Source organism: Thalassophryne amazonica, chromosome 18 (genome assembly GCF_902500255.1).
Source record: "Thalassophryne amazonica chromosome 18, fThaAma1.1, whole genome shotgun sequence".
Lineage (NCBI taxonomy): Eukaryota > Metazoa > Chordata > Actinopteri > Batrachoidiformes > Batrachoididae > Thalassophryne > Thalassophryne amazonica.
This window is the reverse complement of record NC_047120.1, coordinates 9,647,461-9,663,903: the sequence shown is the minus strand read 5'-3', so window position 1 is coordinate 9,663,903 and position 16,443 is coordinate 9,647,461. Positions and strand designations below refer to the sequence as shown.

The 16,443-nt window shown below is 42.7% G+C and overlaps 1 protein-coding gene across 3 annotated transcripts in view; it reads left to right on the top strand.

Annotated features, from left to right (window-relative positions):
• Positions 1 to 7,440, top strand: part of lrrc45 (leucine rich repeat containing 45) — an 85,115-nt gene extending 77,675 nt beyond the window's left edge. For all 3 annotated transcript variants that reach the window (XM_034194061.1, XM_034194063.1, XM_034194062.1), the window contains one exon: positions 6,815 to 7,440. In XM_034194061.1, coding sequence (XP_034049952.1) covers positions 6,815 to 7,014 — 200 coding nt within the window. In that variant the 3' untranslated portion in view covers positions 7,015 to 7,440. The remainder of the gene's footprint in view (positions 1 to 6,814) is intronic.
• The last annotated feature ends 9,003 nt before the right edge of the window (positions 7,441 to 16,443 follow it).

Sequence of the window (16,443 nt, the reverse complement as noted above, 5' to 3'; positions counted from 1 at the left end):
TAGGTTCTCACAAATCCAACAAGACCAAGCATTCATGATATGCACACTCTTAAGGCTTTGAAATTGGGCTATTAGTTAAAAAAAGTAGAAAAGGGGATGTTCACAATAATAGTAGTGTGGCATTCAGTCAGTGAGTTCGTCAATTTTGTGGAACAAACAGGTGTGAATCAGGTGTCCCCTATTTAAGGGTGAAGCCAGCACCTGTTGAACATGCTTTTGTCTTTGAAACACTGAGGAAAATGGGACATTCAAGACATTGTTCAGAAGAACAGCGTTGGAGAGGGGAAAACCTATACGCAGGTGCAAAACATTATAGGCTGTTCATCTACAATTATCTCCAATGCTTTAAAATGGACAAAACAACCAGAGACGCGTGGAAGAAAACAGAAAACAACTATCAAAATGGATAGAAGAATAATCAGAATGGCAAAGGCTCACCCATTGATCAGCTCCAGGATGATCAAAGACAGTCTGGAGTTACCTGTAAGTGCTGTGACAGGTAAAAGACACCTGTGTGAAGCTAATTTATTTGCAAGAATCGCCCGCAAAGTCCCTCTGTTAAATAAAAGACCTGCAGAAGAGGTTACAATTAGCCAAAGAACACATGCCCTTGAAATGGGTGTTTCAACAAGACAGTGACCCCAAGCACACTAGTAAATGAGCAAAATCTTGGTTCCAAACCAACAAAATTAATGCCTTGCAGATGTGAAGAAATCATGAAAAACTGTGGTTATACAAATAATACTAGTTTAGTGATTCACAGGATTGCTAAAAAAGCAGTTTGAACATAATAGTTTTGAGTTTGTAGCATCAACAGCAGATGCTACTATTATTGTGAACACCCCCTTTTTTACTTTTTTTACTAATAGCCCAATTTCATAGCCTTAAGAGTGTGCATATCATGAATGCTTGGTCTTATTGGATTTGGGAGAATCTACTGAATCTACTGGTACCTTGTTTCCCATGTAAAAATAAGAAATATACTCAAAACCTGGATTAATCTTTTTAGTCACATAGCACTACTATTATTCTGAACACTACTGTAACATCAAAGTCTAGATTATTGTTTTAGAACCTTCCACAAATTTAAATTGGTTAAAACAACTTCTGCAAACAACCGTTTAACTAGAGTATGTAGTTTTTTAAAACATATGAATAAATAAATAGGTCAGAAAAAAGATCATTATAGCTTTAACTAAAACTTAAATTTTAAACTCAGCAAAAATGATACCCTAAGATTAAAAAAGGGAACATGTTTCAAATTAGAAAATAGAAACAAAATATTCAAAAACAGTAAAATTCATTCATCTGAGGATTTTAAATGATTTTATTCAGATTACTTAAATTTTTTTTTTAATATTTTGAGTGTCAGTCTTTTTCATGATTTTCGTGTTACGGAGATGACTGAACAGGTCCAGGTTCTGACAGACGCTGCACATGGTCGCTGCAGGGAGCTTCTTGTTATGGTTGTGACCCAAAGCCGGATTGGACTCCAAACCAGGAGGCTGAACACATGAATGAAACCAGATTTATTGTACAGAACTGAGTACAAGGAAAAATGCTGCAGAATTGTGAATGATGATCAATCAATCAATCAATTTTTTTATATAGCACCAAATCACAACAAACAGTTGCCCCAAGGCACTTTATATTGTAAGGCAAGGCCATACAATAATTATGTAAAACCCCAACGGTCAAAACGACCCCCTGTGAGCAAGCACTTGGCTACAGTGGGAAGGAAAAACTCCCTTTTAACAGGAAGAAACCTCCAGCAGAACCAGGCTCAGGGAGGGGCAGTCTTCTGCTGGGACTGGTTGGGGCTGAGGGAGAGAACCAGGAAAAAGACATGCTGTGGAGGGGAGCAGAGATCGATCACTAATGATTAAATGCAGAGTGGTGCATACAGAGCAAAAAGAGAAAGAAACAGTGCATCATGGGAACCCCCCAGCAGTCTACGTCTATAGCAGCATAACTAAGGGATGGTTCAGGGTCACCTGATCCAGCCCCAACTATAAGCTTTAGCAAAAAGGAAAGTTTTAAGCCTAATCTTAAAAGTAGAGAGGGTGTCTGTCTCCCTGATCTGAATTGGGAGCTGGTTCCACAGGAGAGGAGCCTGAAAGCTGAAGGCTCTGCCTCCCATTCTACTCTTACAAACCCTAGGAACTACAAGTAAGCCTGCAGTCTGAGAGCGAAGCGCTCTATTGGGGTGATATGGTACTACGAGGTCCCTAAGATAAGATGGGACCTGATTATTCAAAACCTTATAAGTAAGAAGAAGAATTTTAAATTCTATTCTAGAATTAACAGGAAGCCAATGAAGAGAGGCCAATATGGGTGAGAGATGCTCTCTCCTTCTAGTCCCCGTCAGTACTCTAGCTGCAGCATTTTGAATTAACTGAAGGCTTTTTAGGGAACTTTTAGGACAACCTGATAATAATGAATTACGATAGTCCAGCCTAGAGGAAATAAATGCATGAATTAGTTTTTCAGCATCACTCTGAGACAAGACCTTTCTGATTTTAGAGATATTGCGTAAATGCAAAAAAGCAGCCCTACATATTTGTTTAATATGCGCTTTGAATGACATATCCTGATCAAAAATGACTCCAAGATTTCTCACAGTATTACTAGAGGTCAGGGTAACGCCATCCAGAGTAAGGATCTGGTTAGACACCATGTTTCTAAGATTTGTGGGGCCAAGTACAATAACTTCAGTTTTATCTGAGTTTAAAAGCAGGAAATTAGAGGTCATCCATGTCTTTATGTCTGTAAGACAAGCCTGCAGTTTAGCTAATTGGTGTGTGTCCTCTGGCTTCATGGATAGATAAAGCTGGGTATCATCTGCGTAACAATGAAAATTTAAGCAATACCATCTAATAATACTGCCTAAGGGAAGCATGTATAAAGTGAATAAAATTGGTCCTAGCACAGAACCTTGTGGAACTCCATAATTAACTTTAGTCTGTGAAGAAGATTCCCCATTTACATGAACAAATTGTAATCTATTAGACAAATATGATTCAAACCACCGCAGCGCAGTGCCTTTAATACCTATGGCATGCTCTAATCTCTGTAATAAAATTTTATGGTCAACAGTATCAAAAGCAGCACTGAGGTCTAACAGAACAAGCACAGAGATGAGTCCACTGTCCGAGGCCATAAGAAGATCATTTGTAACCTTCACTAATGCTGTTTCTGTACTATGATGAATTCTAAAACCTGACTGAAACTCTTCAAATAGACCATTCCTCTGCAGATGATCAGTTAGCTGTTTTACAACTACCCTTTCAAGAATTTTTGAGAGAAAAGGAAGGTTGGGGATTGGCCTATAATTAGCTAAGATAGCTGGGTCAAGTGATGGCTTTTTAAGTAATGGTTTAATTACTGCCACCTTAAAAACCTGTGGTACATAGCCAGCTAACAAAGATAGATTGATCATATTTAAGATCGAAGCATTAAATAATGGTAGGGCTTCCTTGAGCAGCCTGGTAGGAATGGGGTCTAATAAACATGTTGATGGTTTGGATGAAGTAACTAATGAAAATAACTCAGACAGAACAATCGGAGAGAAAGAGTCTAACCAAATACCGGCATCACTGAAAGCAGCCAAAGATAGCGATACGTCTTTGGGATGGTTATGAGTAATTTTTTCTCTAATAGTTAAAATTTTGTTAGCAAAGAAAGTCATGAAGTCATTACTAGTTAAAGTTAATGGAATACTCAGCTCAATAGAGCTCTGACTCTTTGTCAACCTGGCTACAGTGCTGAAAAGAAACCTGGGGTTGTTCTTATTTTCTTCAATTAGTGATGAGTAGAAAGATGTCCTAGCTTTACGGAGGGCTTTTTTATAGAGCAACAGACTCTTTTTCCAGGCTAAGTGAAGATCTTCTAAATTAGTGAGACGCCATTTCCTGTCCAACTTATGGGTTATCTGCTTTAAGCTACGAGTTTGTGAGTTATACCACGGAGTCAGGCACTTCTGATTTAAAGCTCTCTTTTTTAGAGGAGCTACAGCATCCAAAGTTGTCTTCAATGAGGATGTAAAACTATTGACGAGATACTCTATCTCACTTACAGAGTTTAGGTAGCTACTCTGCACTGTGTTGGTATATGGCATTAGAGAACATAAAGAAGGAATCATATCCTTAAACCTAGTTACAGCGCTTTCTGAAAGAATTTCTAGTGTAATGAAACTTATTCCCCACTGCTGGGTAGTCCATCAGAGTAAATGTAAATGTTATTAAGAAATGATCAGACAGAAGGGAGTTTTCAGGGAATACTGTTAAGTCTTCTATTTCCATACCATAAGTCAGAACAAGATCTAAGATATGATTAAAGTGGTGGGTGGACTCATTTACTTTTTGAGCAAAGCCAATAGAGTCTAATAATAGATTAAATGCAGTGTTGAGGCTGTCATTCTCAGCATCTGTGTGGATGTTAAAATCGCCCACTATAATTATCTTATCTGAGCTAAGCACTAAGTCAGACAAAAGGGCTGAAAATTCACAGAGAAACTCACAGTAACGACCAGGTGGACGATAGATAATAAGAAATAAAACTGGTTTTTGGGACTTCCAATTTGGATGGACAAGACTAAGAGTCAAGCTTTCAAATGAATTAAAGCTCTATCTGGGTTTTTGATTAATTAATAAGCTGGAATGGAAGATTGCTGCTAATCCTCCGCCCCGGCCCGTGCTACGAGCACTGACAGTTAGTGTGACTCGGGGGTGTTGACTCATTTAAACTAACATATTCATCCTGCTGTAACCAGGTTTCTGTAAGGCAGAATAAATCAATATGTTGATCAATTATTATATCATTTACCAACAGGGACTTAGAAGAGAGAGACCTAATGTTTAATAGACCACATTTAACTGTTTTAGTCTGTGGTGCAGTTGAAGGTGCTATATTATTTTTTCTTTTTGAATTTTTATGCTTAAATAGATTTTTGCTGGTTATTGGTAGTCTGGGAGCAGGCACCGTCTCTACGGGGATGGGGTAATGAGGGGATGGCAGGGGGAGAGAAGCTGCAGAGAGGTGTGTAAGACTACAACTCTGCTTCCTGGTCCCAACCCTGGATAGTCACGGTTTGGAGGATTTAAGAAAATTGGCCAGATTTCTAGAAATGAGAGCTGCTCCATCCAAAGTGGGATGGATGCCGTCTCTCCTAACAAGACCAGGTTTTCCCCAGAAGCTTTGCCAATTATCTATGAAGCCCACCTCATTTTTTGGACACCACTCAGACAGCCAGCAATTCAAGGAGAACATGCGGCTAAACATGTCACTCCCGGTCTGATTGGGGTGGGGCCCAGAGAAAACTACAGAGTCCGACATTGTTTTTGCAAAGTTACACACCGATTTAATGTTAATTTTAGTGACCTCCGATTGGCGTAACCGGGTGTCATTACTGCCGACGTGAATTACAATCTTACCAAATTTACGCTTAGCCTTAGCCAGCAGTTTCAAATTTCCTTCAATGTCGCCTGCTCTGGCCCCCGGAAGACAATTGACTATGGTTGCTGGTGTCGCTAACTTCACATTTCGCAAAACAGAGTCGCCAATAACCAGAGTTTGATCCTCGGCGGGTGTGTCGTCAAGTGGGGAAAAACGGTTAGAGATGTGAACGGGTTGGCGGTGTACACGGGGCTTCTGTTTAGGGCTACGCTTCCTCCTCACAGTCACCCGGTCAGCCTGCTTTCCCGGCTGCTCGGGATCTGCCAGGGGGTAACTAACGGCGGCTAAGCTACCTTGGTCCGCACCGACTACAGGGGCCTGGCTAGCTGTAGAATTTTCCACGGTGCGGAGCCGAGTCTCCAATTCGCCCAGCCTGGCCTCCAAAGCTACGAATAAGCTACACTTATTACAAGTACCGTTACTGCTAAAGGAGGCCGAGGAATAACTAAACATTTCACACCCAGAGCAGAAAAGTGCGGGAGAGACAGGAGAAGCCGCCATGCTAAATCGGCTAAGAGCTAGTAGCTACGCTAAGCTAGCGGATTCCTAAAAACACGCAAAGTGAATAATGTATAAATAATTTAGAGGTGATTCAGCAGAAGGAGTGCTTTAGTTAAGGCACGTAAAGATTACACTGGGAAACAAATCGTAATCTAGATAACTAGATCAATCTAACTACGCAGATTAAACAGCTAACAGATACAGAAAAACACCGCTGTGCTCCGGAACAGGAAGTGATACAATACCGCAGTGAGAGCCAACCACCAGTAAAAAAAAAACACAGAATCAGGCATCAGAAAGATGCCTGATGATGAGGAGGTCTGGAGAGAGGAGACCCAGCCTGTGCTGCAGTGGAATCAGGAAGCCACAGCCCGATGAGGCCAGGTGTGCAGGTTGAGATCCAGGCCAGTGGGAGAGATGAGGTGGTGGTGAGTCTGGGGTAAGGTGGCTCCATGTGGAGCTGACGGAGGGAGGAGTCTCTGCGGAGGAGGAGACAGGTTGAGTGCAGGTGTTGGAACTCCTGAGCCGTTATGGCTCACAGTTCACGCAGTAACTACACGAAAATAGCTGGTCGTTGCACGTTGCATGAAAACGCAGCAACAATACAAGATAAACAGTGGTTCAGAAACACTGCGACGGAACGCAGACAGAGAGACTCTCCACGGAGATCGAGAGGCTGTCAACACTGAGCTCCTGGAGCCGATGAGGTTTTGAACCAGGGTTTAAATACTGGAGGGTTGATTACTGGCAGGTGTGTTCATCAGCTCCACAAGGCACACCACCAGATGGAGGGAGGGAGACAGAGAGGGGGAGAGATTTGTTTTTGATTTTTTTTTTTTTTTCCTCTCCGTCTGTGTAGTTCTCAGCAATAACCACCGTGAGGCACTACTGGACAAAGACAGTGAGATGTCGTCTTTGCTGGAGAAGCTCCGCCTGAAGGAAGCAGAGATCCAGAGGATGAGGGCGGATGAGGCGCACAGAGCCACGTACCTGCAGAACGCCGTGCTCGCTTACGTTCAGGGCTCCCCGCTGGCTCACTGCAGCAGCCCCAAGAAGTGACCCCCTCACGCCTGACCCTGTGACCCCTCATAATTATCACCTTTCAGTCATGGAGTGTACACAAGCTAGTTAACACGTAGCTGTGAAGGAAACGTCTCTGCAGGACGCAACGATTATGAAAGAGATTGACCGGAAGAGTCAGTCAGATGTTAAAGTTTGTTACCCCCACTGGAGTGACGCCGCTTAAAAACCTTTTTCTTTCACTCCTCGTCTGTATCACTTTTACAGGTGTCACCGACCAAACGGCTCCCCCCTAAAAATCGGTCCCCCTGCCTTCACTGCACATGCGTCACTTCAATGCATCAGTAGCGATGCACCAATTATCACCTCATTTCTGCTTAAAACTGATTTCAGAATGATTTAAGAGATTTTATTTTGTCATCTGATGATTAATAATCACATTATTCCCTTTGATCTCTTTGGGTGTAGAGAGTCTGACTCAGACAGTCAGACTCAGATGTGCTGCTGTGGCACTCTGATCACTTTCCCCATCTTTTATGATGAATGCTGAATTGATGTGGAAATGATTGTTGTACAAAAGCTTCAGATATCTGTGGCTGAGACGTGATGACTGGAGGCAGTTTGAAGCAGAAACAAGGTGATAATCGGTGAACCGCTGCTGACGCTCTGAAATGACACGTGCGCAGTGAAGGCAGGGCGGACCGATTTTTAGGGGAGACCTTTCGGTCAGCAGCACCGGCTGATTGCATTTGATATTTTGGCCAAGGACACGCCCACGCTGCTCCTGGCTGTGGTAGTCAGATGGTTACTTTAGCGGGGTGGAGATGGACCGGGTGGTCATCTCCACCCCGCACATCACTTCTGTGACATGATCACAGAATCACTTGAGGTGATTCTGTGATCATGTCACTGAAGTTTTTAAAACTTTATTTCTGTTTTTTGTGTTGTGACATCATCAGAAACTTTAAACTACACAGAAGCTATGATTTGCTACTTTCTTTCTTCTTTTTTTTTCAGCCGTGTCTGCACATATAGTGATGGTATGTGCCAAAACTGGCAGAACCGTTTCATTATATTTATGCAATTTGATCTTTCAGGACAGATAGTATGTAGTGTGTGAGTGAACGTGGTATGACCTTCACCTGCCCTTCCTGATCAGCCTTTAACATTTTATTTAAAGCTGACAGATAACTTATATCAGGAAGGGCCGACCACCAAAACAACATGAAGGCAGACAAGAACGAAAGACAAGTGGTGACAATAATAACTATGAAGTGCTGAAAAGTGAGACACCAAAGAGGCAGACCCCCAACAATACAACATACCAGGACAAACAACCACACATAAACAGGCAGTGACAGCAACAGTCTGTCGAATTAGTGAAAATCCACACCCTAATCTAGAATCTTGATCCCTTTAGAAACACTCGGAACTGAATTGTGGTGACGGACGTGAACACTGGACCCTCCACGTACAGAGACCCAGATCACAGCTGAATATCTGATCACTACTGTGGCTGGTGTCTTGGGTCAAGACCCACGTACAGAACCTCACCATATGACATGCACCACTCAGGCATGACAGGAGCCACATGGGTGAGTGCACATACCTTGATGGAAAGGGATCCAGAGTGACAGGAAACACACCCACGCGCAGAGAGGTGTCCTGGCACCACACCACATGGGCCACGACCCCACAGGGGAGGAGCGAGCGGTGTGGGGGCTGAGGCCGAGGTTCCTGCTCACTCAATCCCGAACCCAGGCAGAGACCCTTCACCACACACTGTCTGGTCTGATTTCCTGTCTCCTTTGGTGAGATGCTTGTCACCTCTGGAGACACACAATCCTGATTATCTGATCTGGATCAGTTCCTGCAGGTTGTAGAAAGGAATCACAACCATATGTTCTCTCAGGGAAGTGCTTTTGGTCACAGCCAGGTGTTGGTGTTTGTTTGCTTCAAATGACCTTCAGAGCCTGAATGTCAGAGACCATCTGCTTTATTTATTTATATGATACTTTGAGATTTGCTTCTTCTTACTTCTCTCTCTTTTGAGTTCTGTAATTCTAAAACTGCTTCTCATATTTTCTTAGTGATGCTCAGTCTTTGACTGTAGGGTGGATGAGAGTATTTTTGTTTTTAATTCTAATAAATTCTGTCCTTGAACAAACATCTCAACTTCTGCGCCATGATTGAATTTCTGCATCTTTTCCAATGATTTTATTTTTGGAGAATTTAAAAATTCATTTGTTGAACATAATAAATTAAGATAAATAGGTAAAATACTTTAACTGTTTTATAGGCTAATTAAAAGTAGTAATTCTCTTAATGCAAAAATGGACATCCTTTTTAATGTCCTGGTAACTTCCTGGGCAACATTGGCTTCAGCTTTTCCCTTTTTACATCTATAAAACTTCCGCCCCATTGACTCAGCGAGGGAAGTGCCAGTTTCATCAAACACTTCAGCCTTCCGCCCCGTTGACTTGGCAAGGTTGGTGCCAGTTTCATCAATAAATGCTTCAGCCTTCCACCCTGCAGCAGTTTCCAATTCACAGACTGACCCAGAGGAGTCGATATACGAGGGTGAACAGATTTTGATTACCGAAAACCAGGCCACTCAGCCAGCAATGACATACTTAAATGATACAAATGATTAAAAAAAAAAAAACAGGACTGCGAGGACAGGATGTGAAAATGGGACCTTTTGGTCACTCTGTGATATACAAACGTGATATCAACATTCTTTGCTGCTCTCTGGGTTCTGTTAAAGTTTTGACCTGTTCTGTTTAGATTGAATCTGCGGGTGGTGCCACCTGGTGGATGTTATCATTTTGTGCATGATGTGGTTTCAGATTTCTTGTACTCCAATGGTATTATTTGCCACTGCCTTCTTGTCATTAACAATTTCCTGTTGTGTTGTTATTGACCATTCTGTTATGGTTAGTGGTAGAGCCAGGAACAGAATCACAATTTACCCCAAGATGCAGAACAGCCAGAAACACGGGATGGAGGAATTAACACTTTAACACCAGAAAGACTAAATCAAAACAGTGTGCACACAAACTTAAATGTTATCTCAAAAGGATTTCTTCTGTGAGATAGGTACAGGAAACTCAGATAACTTCTTTTTGAATAACTCAAATATCACCTTTAGTATCGGTGCAGGCAGACAGTGGAAACTTTCTCCTCAAGGCAAGTTCCCCCAAAGAATAAAACACCCTTGCCAGGTGAACCTTAATCAACAGACGCCCAGCCTTCTGGGACAAAACCATTCAGAGAGATAAAGTCCAAACACAGCCTCAACAAAAGAGGTGAAAAAACAAAACCTCTTCTTTCCTCACCCGAGGGAAAGTGCAAGCCAAACTATGTACTTACAAGACTGCAAGACAGGAGGACAAAGTGCAGGGATGAGGAGTGAGCAAGATGCCAAAAGACACCAAACCATAAAAATGGACCCACACAGGCTGGACAAACACACTCATCTTCAACCACTTAGTCCAATTAAGAGTTGCAGGGGCTGGAGCCTTTCCCAGCATTCATAGAGCATGAGGTGGGGTTCACCCTGGACAGGACTCCATTCTGTCACAGTGCCACATGTAGACAAACAGTCACACCCGCACGCACACCTACAGACAATGTAAAGTTTCCAGTCCACCTAACCTGCGTGTCTTTGGATGTGTGAGGAAACCGAAGCACCCGAAGGAAGCACACACAAACACGGGGAGAACATGCAAACTCCACACAGAAAGGCCACAGGTGGGCATTGAACCCATGACCTTGCTGTGAGGCAACAGTGCTAATCACTAAGCCACCGACTGGACAAACAGTGGCTTAAAAAGACATGCAGCAGGTGCAGGTAATTGAGGACCTGTGATGAACCCAGAAGAACACCAGAGGGAGCCAGAGAGCTGAAGGAGACAGAAGACAGAGTGAAACGGAGACAATAGAGTAAGACGAGACTAAACCCTGGCATAGAAACAGAGAGATGGAATGTCAACTCCTGATCTTGAGGGCTGAGGTTGTGCTGTGCATGCGCGAGAGGACTTTGGATTCTTCACTTCTGGTCTTTTGCTTTGTCCACAGGTATTATAAACTCCAATATTCTGCTGGGAATCGATGATATCAAACATCACAAAATAAGGTTAAAGATAAACATATATTTTGATCACTTAATCTGAATAATGTACTGAGCCTAACATTTTGTAGCTGCCCCGGTTATCGCTCGCAAAGTCACCCTGCTGTCAAAATGAAAATGCTTCATTGGGTGCTGTGCAGTTTTTGCTGCGAAGGTTTGGAACAATGGTGTTTGATTTTTATTGTGATTGGTGATTTTATTATGGTGTTTGATGACTTTTACTGTACTATTTGAGTTTTGTACTGTTATATTTATGAGTTTTACTATGAGGCTTTTTAAACGACGAATGTCTGCTTTTATAGACGTTTTATGAATAATTAATTATTGATCATGATTTTTCCACCCCAGTTGCTGACAATCTGCATGCTATTATCAATAAGATTAGCAAGTTTTGTCCTGAATATGATTTAAAATCAACAAGAACTTCATTCAAGCTACACTTTGAACATAGTTGCTGAAGCCATGGCAGAAAGTGCAAGAAAACACGCAGAAACTGTCCTTTACAAGTGTTACAGGTATTATTGCTGGCAGACGACTGTAAGTAAATTACCCCAACTCTTGGGGCCGAGTGGCTGAAATCTTGGGGTCACAAGCTCACGAACAGAACTCAGTGGAATGAGATCTTGAGTTAGCATTCCATTTCTTTACTTCTGTGACCCTGGTAAACGGGCTTTCACACTGGAAGTGTCAGCCGTGGCAGAAGTGTCGCAATTCGGTCTACTTTCAATGAGATGCTTCCCCGGCCATTTTCAGCAGAAACGAGGCGATAATTGGTGAGTCGCTAGTGACGCTTTGAAATGATGCATGCCCAGTGAAGACAGGGGGACTAATTTTTAGGGGGGCTGTTCAGTCGGTGACACATGTAAAAGTCAACATAGACAGAACATAGCTGGTAACTTGCTTATGATGGATTGTTTGTTGCTGTGACGCCACTCTGAACTTCACACGGTTGTATACGTTTCTTTTAATTCTGTTTGGCACACTTCTGGTTATTAATTGTATCTACTCTGAATGTTATTTAACAACAGTCCTGTTGTGAATCGCTAGCAGTTAGCATTTGCTAGTGGTTAGCTTTCGCTAGCTAGGTCGACCCCTCCCCTCTCCGTAGTTACTTTTTATAGCTGTTTCTTTTTTACCCGTTTAATACTTCTGTTCGTTGTTTCTGTGTAGGCTCTCAGTTGTCCAGGTGGTTTCCATAGTAGAGAAGCTTGAATCTTCGACTGGACTGGGTTGCTTGACGCGAGGACGTTTCGCTTCAAATCGCAGAAGCTTCCTCAGCTAAAATTCTTGCTCTGGTAGTCTGACTTCTGTCTTGATTCTTGTAGAGAAGAAAATACAGAAGCCAACAAAAGCTGGAGTTTTTTAAACCTAACCAGACCCCTCCTACCGAGAGGCCGACTGCTATAGGCTAGTGACTAAACAATAGCTCTAATTAGCACCTGTTGTGCTCTAGTTAGCACCCTCCTAATGACAGGGCAGCTGTCCCTCCTAATGATGGGACGGAAGCCTCTCCTAATGGCTCCCTTGATGACTCTCCTGATGACGTGAATGACTCATTACCATGAACAAAAGACTGAAACTGCTTTGACCTGAGTACCTCATTGTAAACAGGGGACAAAAAAACTCCAGCTTTTGTTGACTTCTGTATTTTCTTCTCTACAAGAGTCAAGACAGAAGTCAGACTATCAGAGCAAGAATTTTAGCTGAGGAAGCTTCTGCGATTTGAAGCGAAACGTCCTCACGTCAAGCAACCCAGTCCAGTCGAAGATTCAAGCTTCTCTACTATCTCTACTTCTGTTCGTTTTTCAATCAAACTGCTGTAAATTTTAATTCATTTATTTGCATCTGTGTGACCCTTAGGAGTGGTTAGCTTATCCATTATTGGTTAGCTCGTGTTTGCTTGGCTACATTCTTGAATTTCTTAGTGCACAAAGTACACTACTAATTCTACTTTACACCTCCATAAATCCTGCGTGATGTTGGAAGATAGGCTGGCTCTCTTAGAGAGCCATGTCCGTAAGTTAGAGCAGTTTCTTTGCTCAGTGGAGTTAGATGTTACGGGCACTCCAGATGAGGTTAGTGTTGTGCCGGCTAGTGAGCCCATAAGCATCAGCTTAGAAACGCCGGCTGTGGAGGATGGCTTTCGGACTGTGGCTAGGCAGAGGAAGCCCCGTAGGGCTTGGTGCCCGGTTGTGGCACCCCGATCACACTCGCCAGTGCGAACTGTGAATCGGTTCTCCGCCTTGGATTTGCCTGATGTGACTTCTCTGAGCCCACAAGTGACTTCCACTCCTTTCTCCAGGCCGAAACACCGGGCTTTAGTGATAGGGGATTCTGTCAACTGCAAAGTCCAGTTACGGACGCCGGCTGACGTTAAATGTATTCCTGGGGCCAGACCTCCCGACATTGCATCTCATCTTAGGGTGCTGACGCTGCAGAAGGGAAGACAGACGAAGGAACATGACATGAGATATAGTCACATAGTTATTCACGTTGGCACCAGTGATATCAGGATGAAGCACTCAGAGGTCACAAAATGGACATAGAGAGGACTTGTGACCTTGCCAGAAAGATGTGTCGGCATAGATTAATAGTCTGTGGTCCCCTCCCCTCCTGAGGTACTGATGAGGCGTTTAGCAGGCTGACATCGTTAAATAGGTGGCTGGCGCCGTTTTGTAGACAGCAGGGCTTTAGCTTTATTGATAACTGGCCTTCGTTCTGGGGCCGCCATGGCTTGCTGATGCCGGACGGCCTCCACCCTACTGGGGAAGGTGCCGCCATCTTGTCTGTGAAAATAGATAGAGCTCTACAGGAAGGGTAACATTAGGAATCTACAGCAGGCCATGGAGCAGGTGATTAGAGACCCTGCAAGGCTTATGACAAATGTGGATGTGGAATCCATTAGCTTAGTGGGGAATGTAGTGCAGAAAATCCACTATGGTGATAGTGCAGTTTATTTGCCAGGGAGGAAATTTCAACAAGTTGAGACTGTGTCCTGCTTCCGTAGTCATGTCCATAAAAATCATAGAGGGATATGCTTTCCAAGCTTAATACCCATTACTATACTGGATGATGTTGAAATTGAAGATGGCCCAGTGGTTGTTGCAGCAATAGCAAAGATCTCGTGTCTGATACCTACAACGCGCGTGGAATGTCTCAAACCTAAACCTTCTTGGCATCTTATATATGCTACTCTGGAACCACCCCTAAACCCAAACAGTTCAACTCAACCCCACTGAGGTCCTTAGACTGGGTCTCATTAACATAAGATCACTGTCCTCAAAATCATTGTTGATCAATGATCTAATTATTGATCATCACTTAGATATGATTGGGCTATGTGAAACCTGAATTAAACCTACAGCTGTCCTCCCCTTAAATGAGGCCTGCCCATCAGCATATACATTTAGTCACGTCCCTCGTGATGCGAAGCAAGGCGGGGGTGTTGCTCTTATTTATAAATTTAGGTTTAGCTTATTAGCTTTTGGGGGTTACAAATACCACTCGTTTGAGCATCTGATTCTCCGCTCTGCTCAGGATATTACACATTGCCAAGGTCAGAAGAATAAAAATGTTGTATTACTTTGTCACTGTATATAGGCCTCCTGGCCCATATTCTGAATTCTTAGATGAATTTGGTGCGTTCATCTCTAACTTGTCAACTAATGTCGATAACATTCTGCTCATTGGTGACTTTAACATTCATATAAATAAGCCTTCTGATCCCCTCTGCAAATCATTTATGGAAATTGTGGATACATTAGGATTTCGGCAATGCATTCGGGATTTGACGCACATTAGTGGAAATACCCTGGATCTGGTTCTCACACGTGGTATTGCTGTCACGAATATTGACATCATGCCTCTTACATCAGTGGTGTCTGATCGCTCACTTATTAAGTTTACAGTTTCGCTGCCGTGTTTAGGGGAACAACAACCTTATATATCATTACGGCGATGCATCAACTCAACTAATACTGAACTTGACGCTAGACTGCCTGATGTCTTAGCTTCACATTTGACAAATACCCAGTCAGGAGACAGACTTGTGGATAGTTTAAACTCAGTGCTCAAAACTACTCAATATGATTGCACCACCTGTGTTAAAACCACGCTCCTGCAAATCAGTCACCTTGGTTCATTGATTATCTGCGTGACCTCAAGCATAAAGCAAGAGGTCTAGAACGGAAATGGCGTCGTTCAAAATTAGAAGTATTTCACCTTGCGTGGTGTGATGCTATCTTAGAGTATAAGCATGCATTATTGGCTACAAAGTGGACTTACTACTCTGATTTGATCAACAAAAACAAGCATAGCTCAAAGTTCTTGTTCGACACGGTGGCAACACTTATGCATGGACAACCACCTGTAGTTCGCTCTCCTTTTACAGCACAAGATTTCCTGAATTACTTTGGGAAGAAAATAGAAGATATCAGGTTAAACATATCCCGACATGCCTTAACCCAGCCACTACACCCTGCTATTGAGGTGGGCGCCAATACTGATGTATTACCTAGATTTACAGAATTTGATAGTATCTCACTAGGCATGCTGACAAAACTCGTCAACAAAAAGCACAACCTGTTTATTTGATCCTATACCAACAAAACTGTTTAAGGACCTGTGGCCCACTCTTGGGCCGACTGTGCTGGAAATGATTAATCTTTCTTCAATTTCTGGATCTGTTCCTAAATTTTTCAAATCTGCAGTGATTAAACCATTACTTAAGAAACCTAATCTTGATCCTAGTGTATTGACAAACTATCGGCCGATATCAAATCTGTCATTTTTCTCTAAAATTCTGGAAAAGGAGGTGTCACGGCAGCTTGTAGACTATCAAACTGAGAATAATCTCTTTGAGCCACTGCAGTCTGCTTTTAGAAAATATCATTCCACAGAGACGGCTCTCACTAAAGTGGTGAATGATCTACTACTTACAATGGATTCGGACACCACTACGGTTCTGTTGCTGTTAGATCTCAGTGCTGCATTTGATACAGTGGATTATCATATTCTACCTGGTAGGCTGGAAAATAATTTTGGGATTACTGGGAGTGCCCTTGCATGGCTGACGTCATACTTGCCCAGTCATTCTCACTGTGTTTTGTACAGTAACACTACCTCAAACCTTAGTGACATGAAATTTGGGGTTCCACAGGGGTCTGTCTTAGGCCCCCTGCTTTTCTCCCTTTATATAGCACCCCTTGGGCACATATTGCGGCGTTTTGGGATTACCTTTCACTGCTATGCAGATGATACTCAGTTATACATGCTGATAACTGCTGGTAATCTCATTCACATAAAATCCTTAGAAGATTGCCTTGCATCAGTGAGAA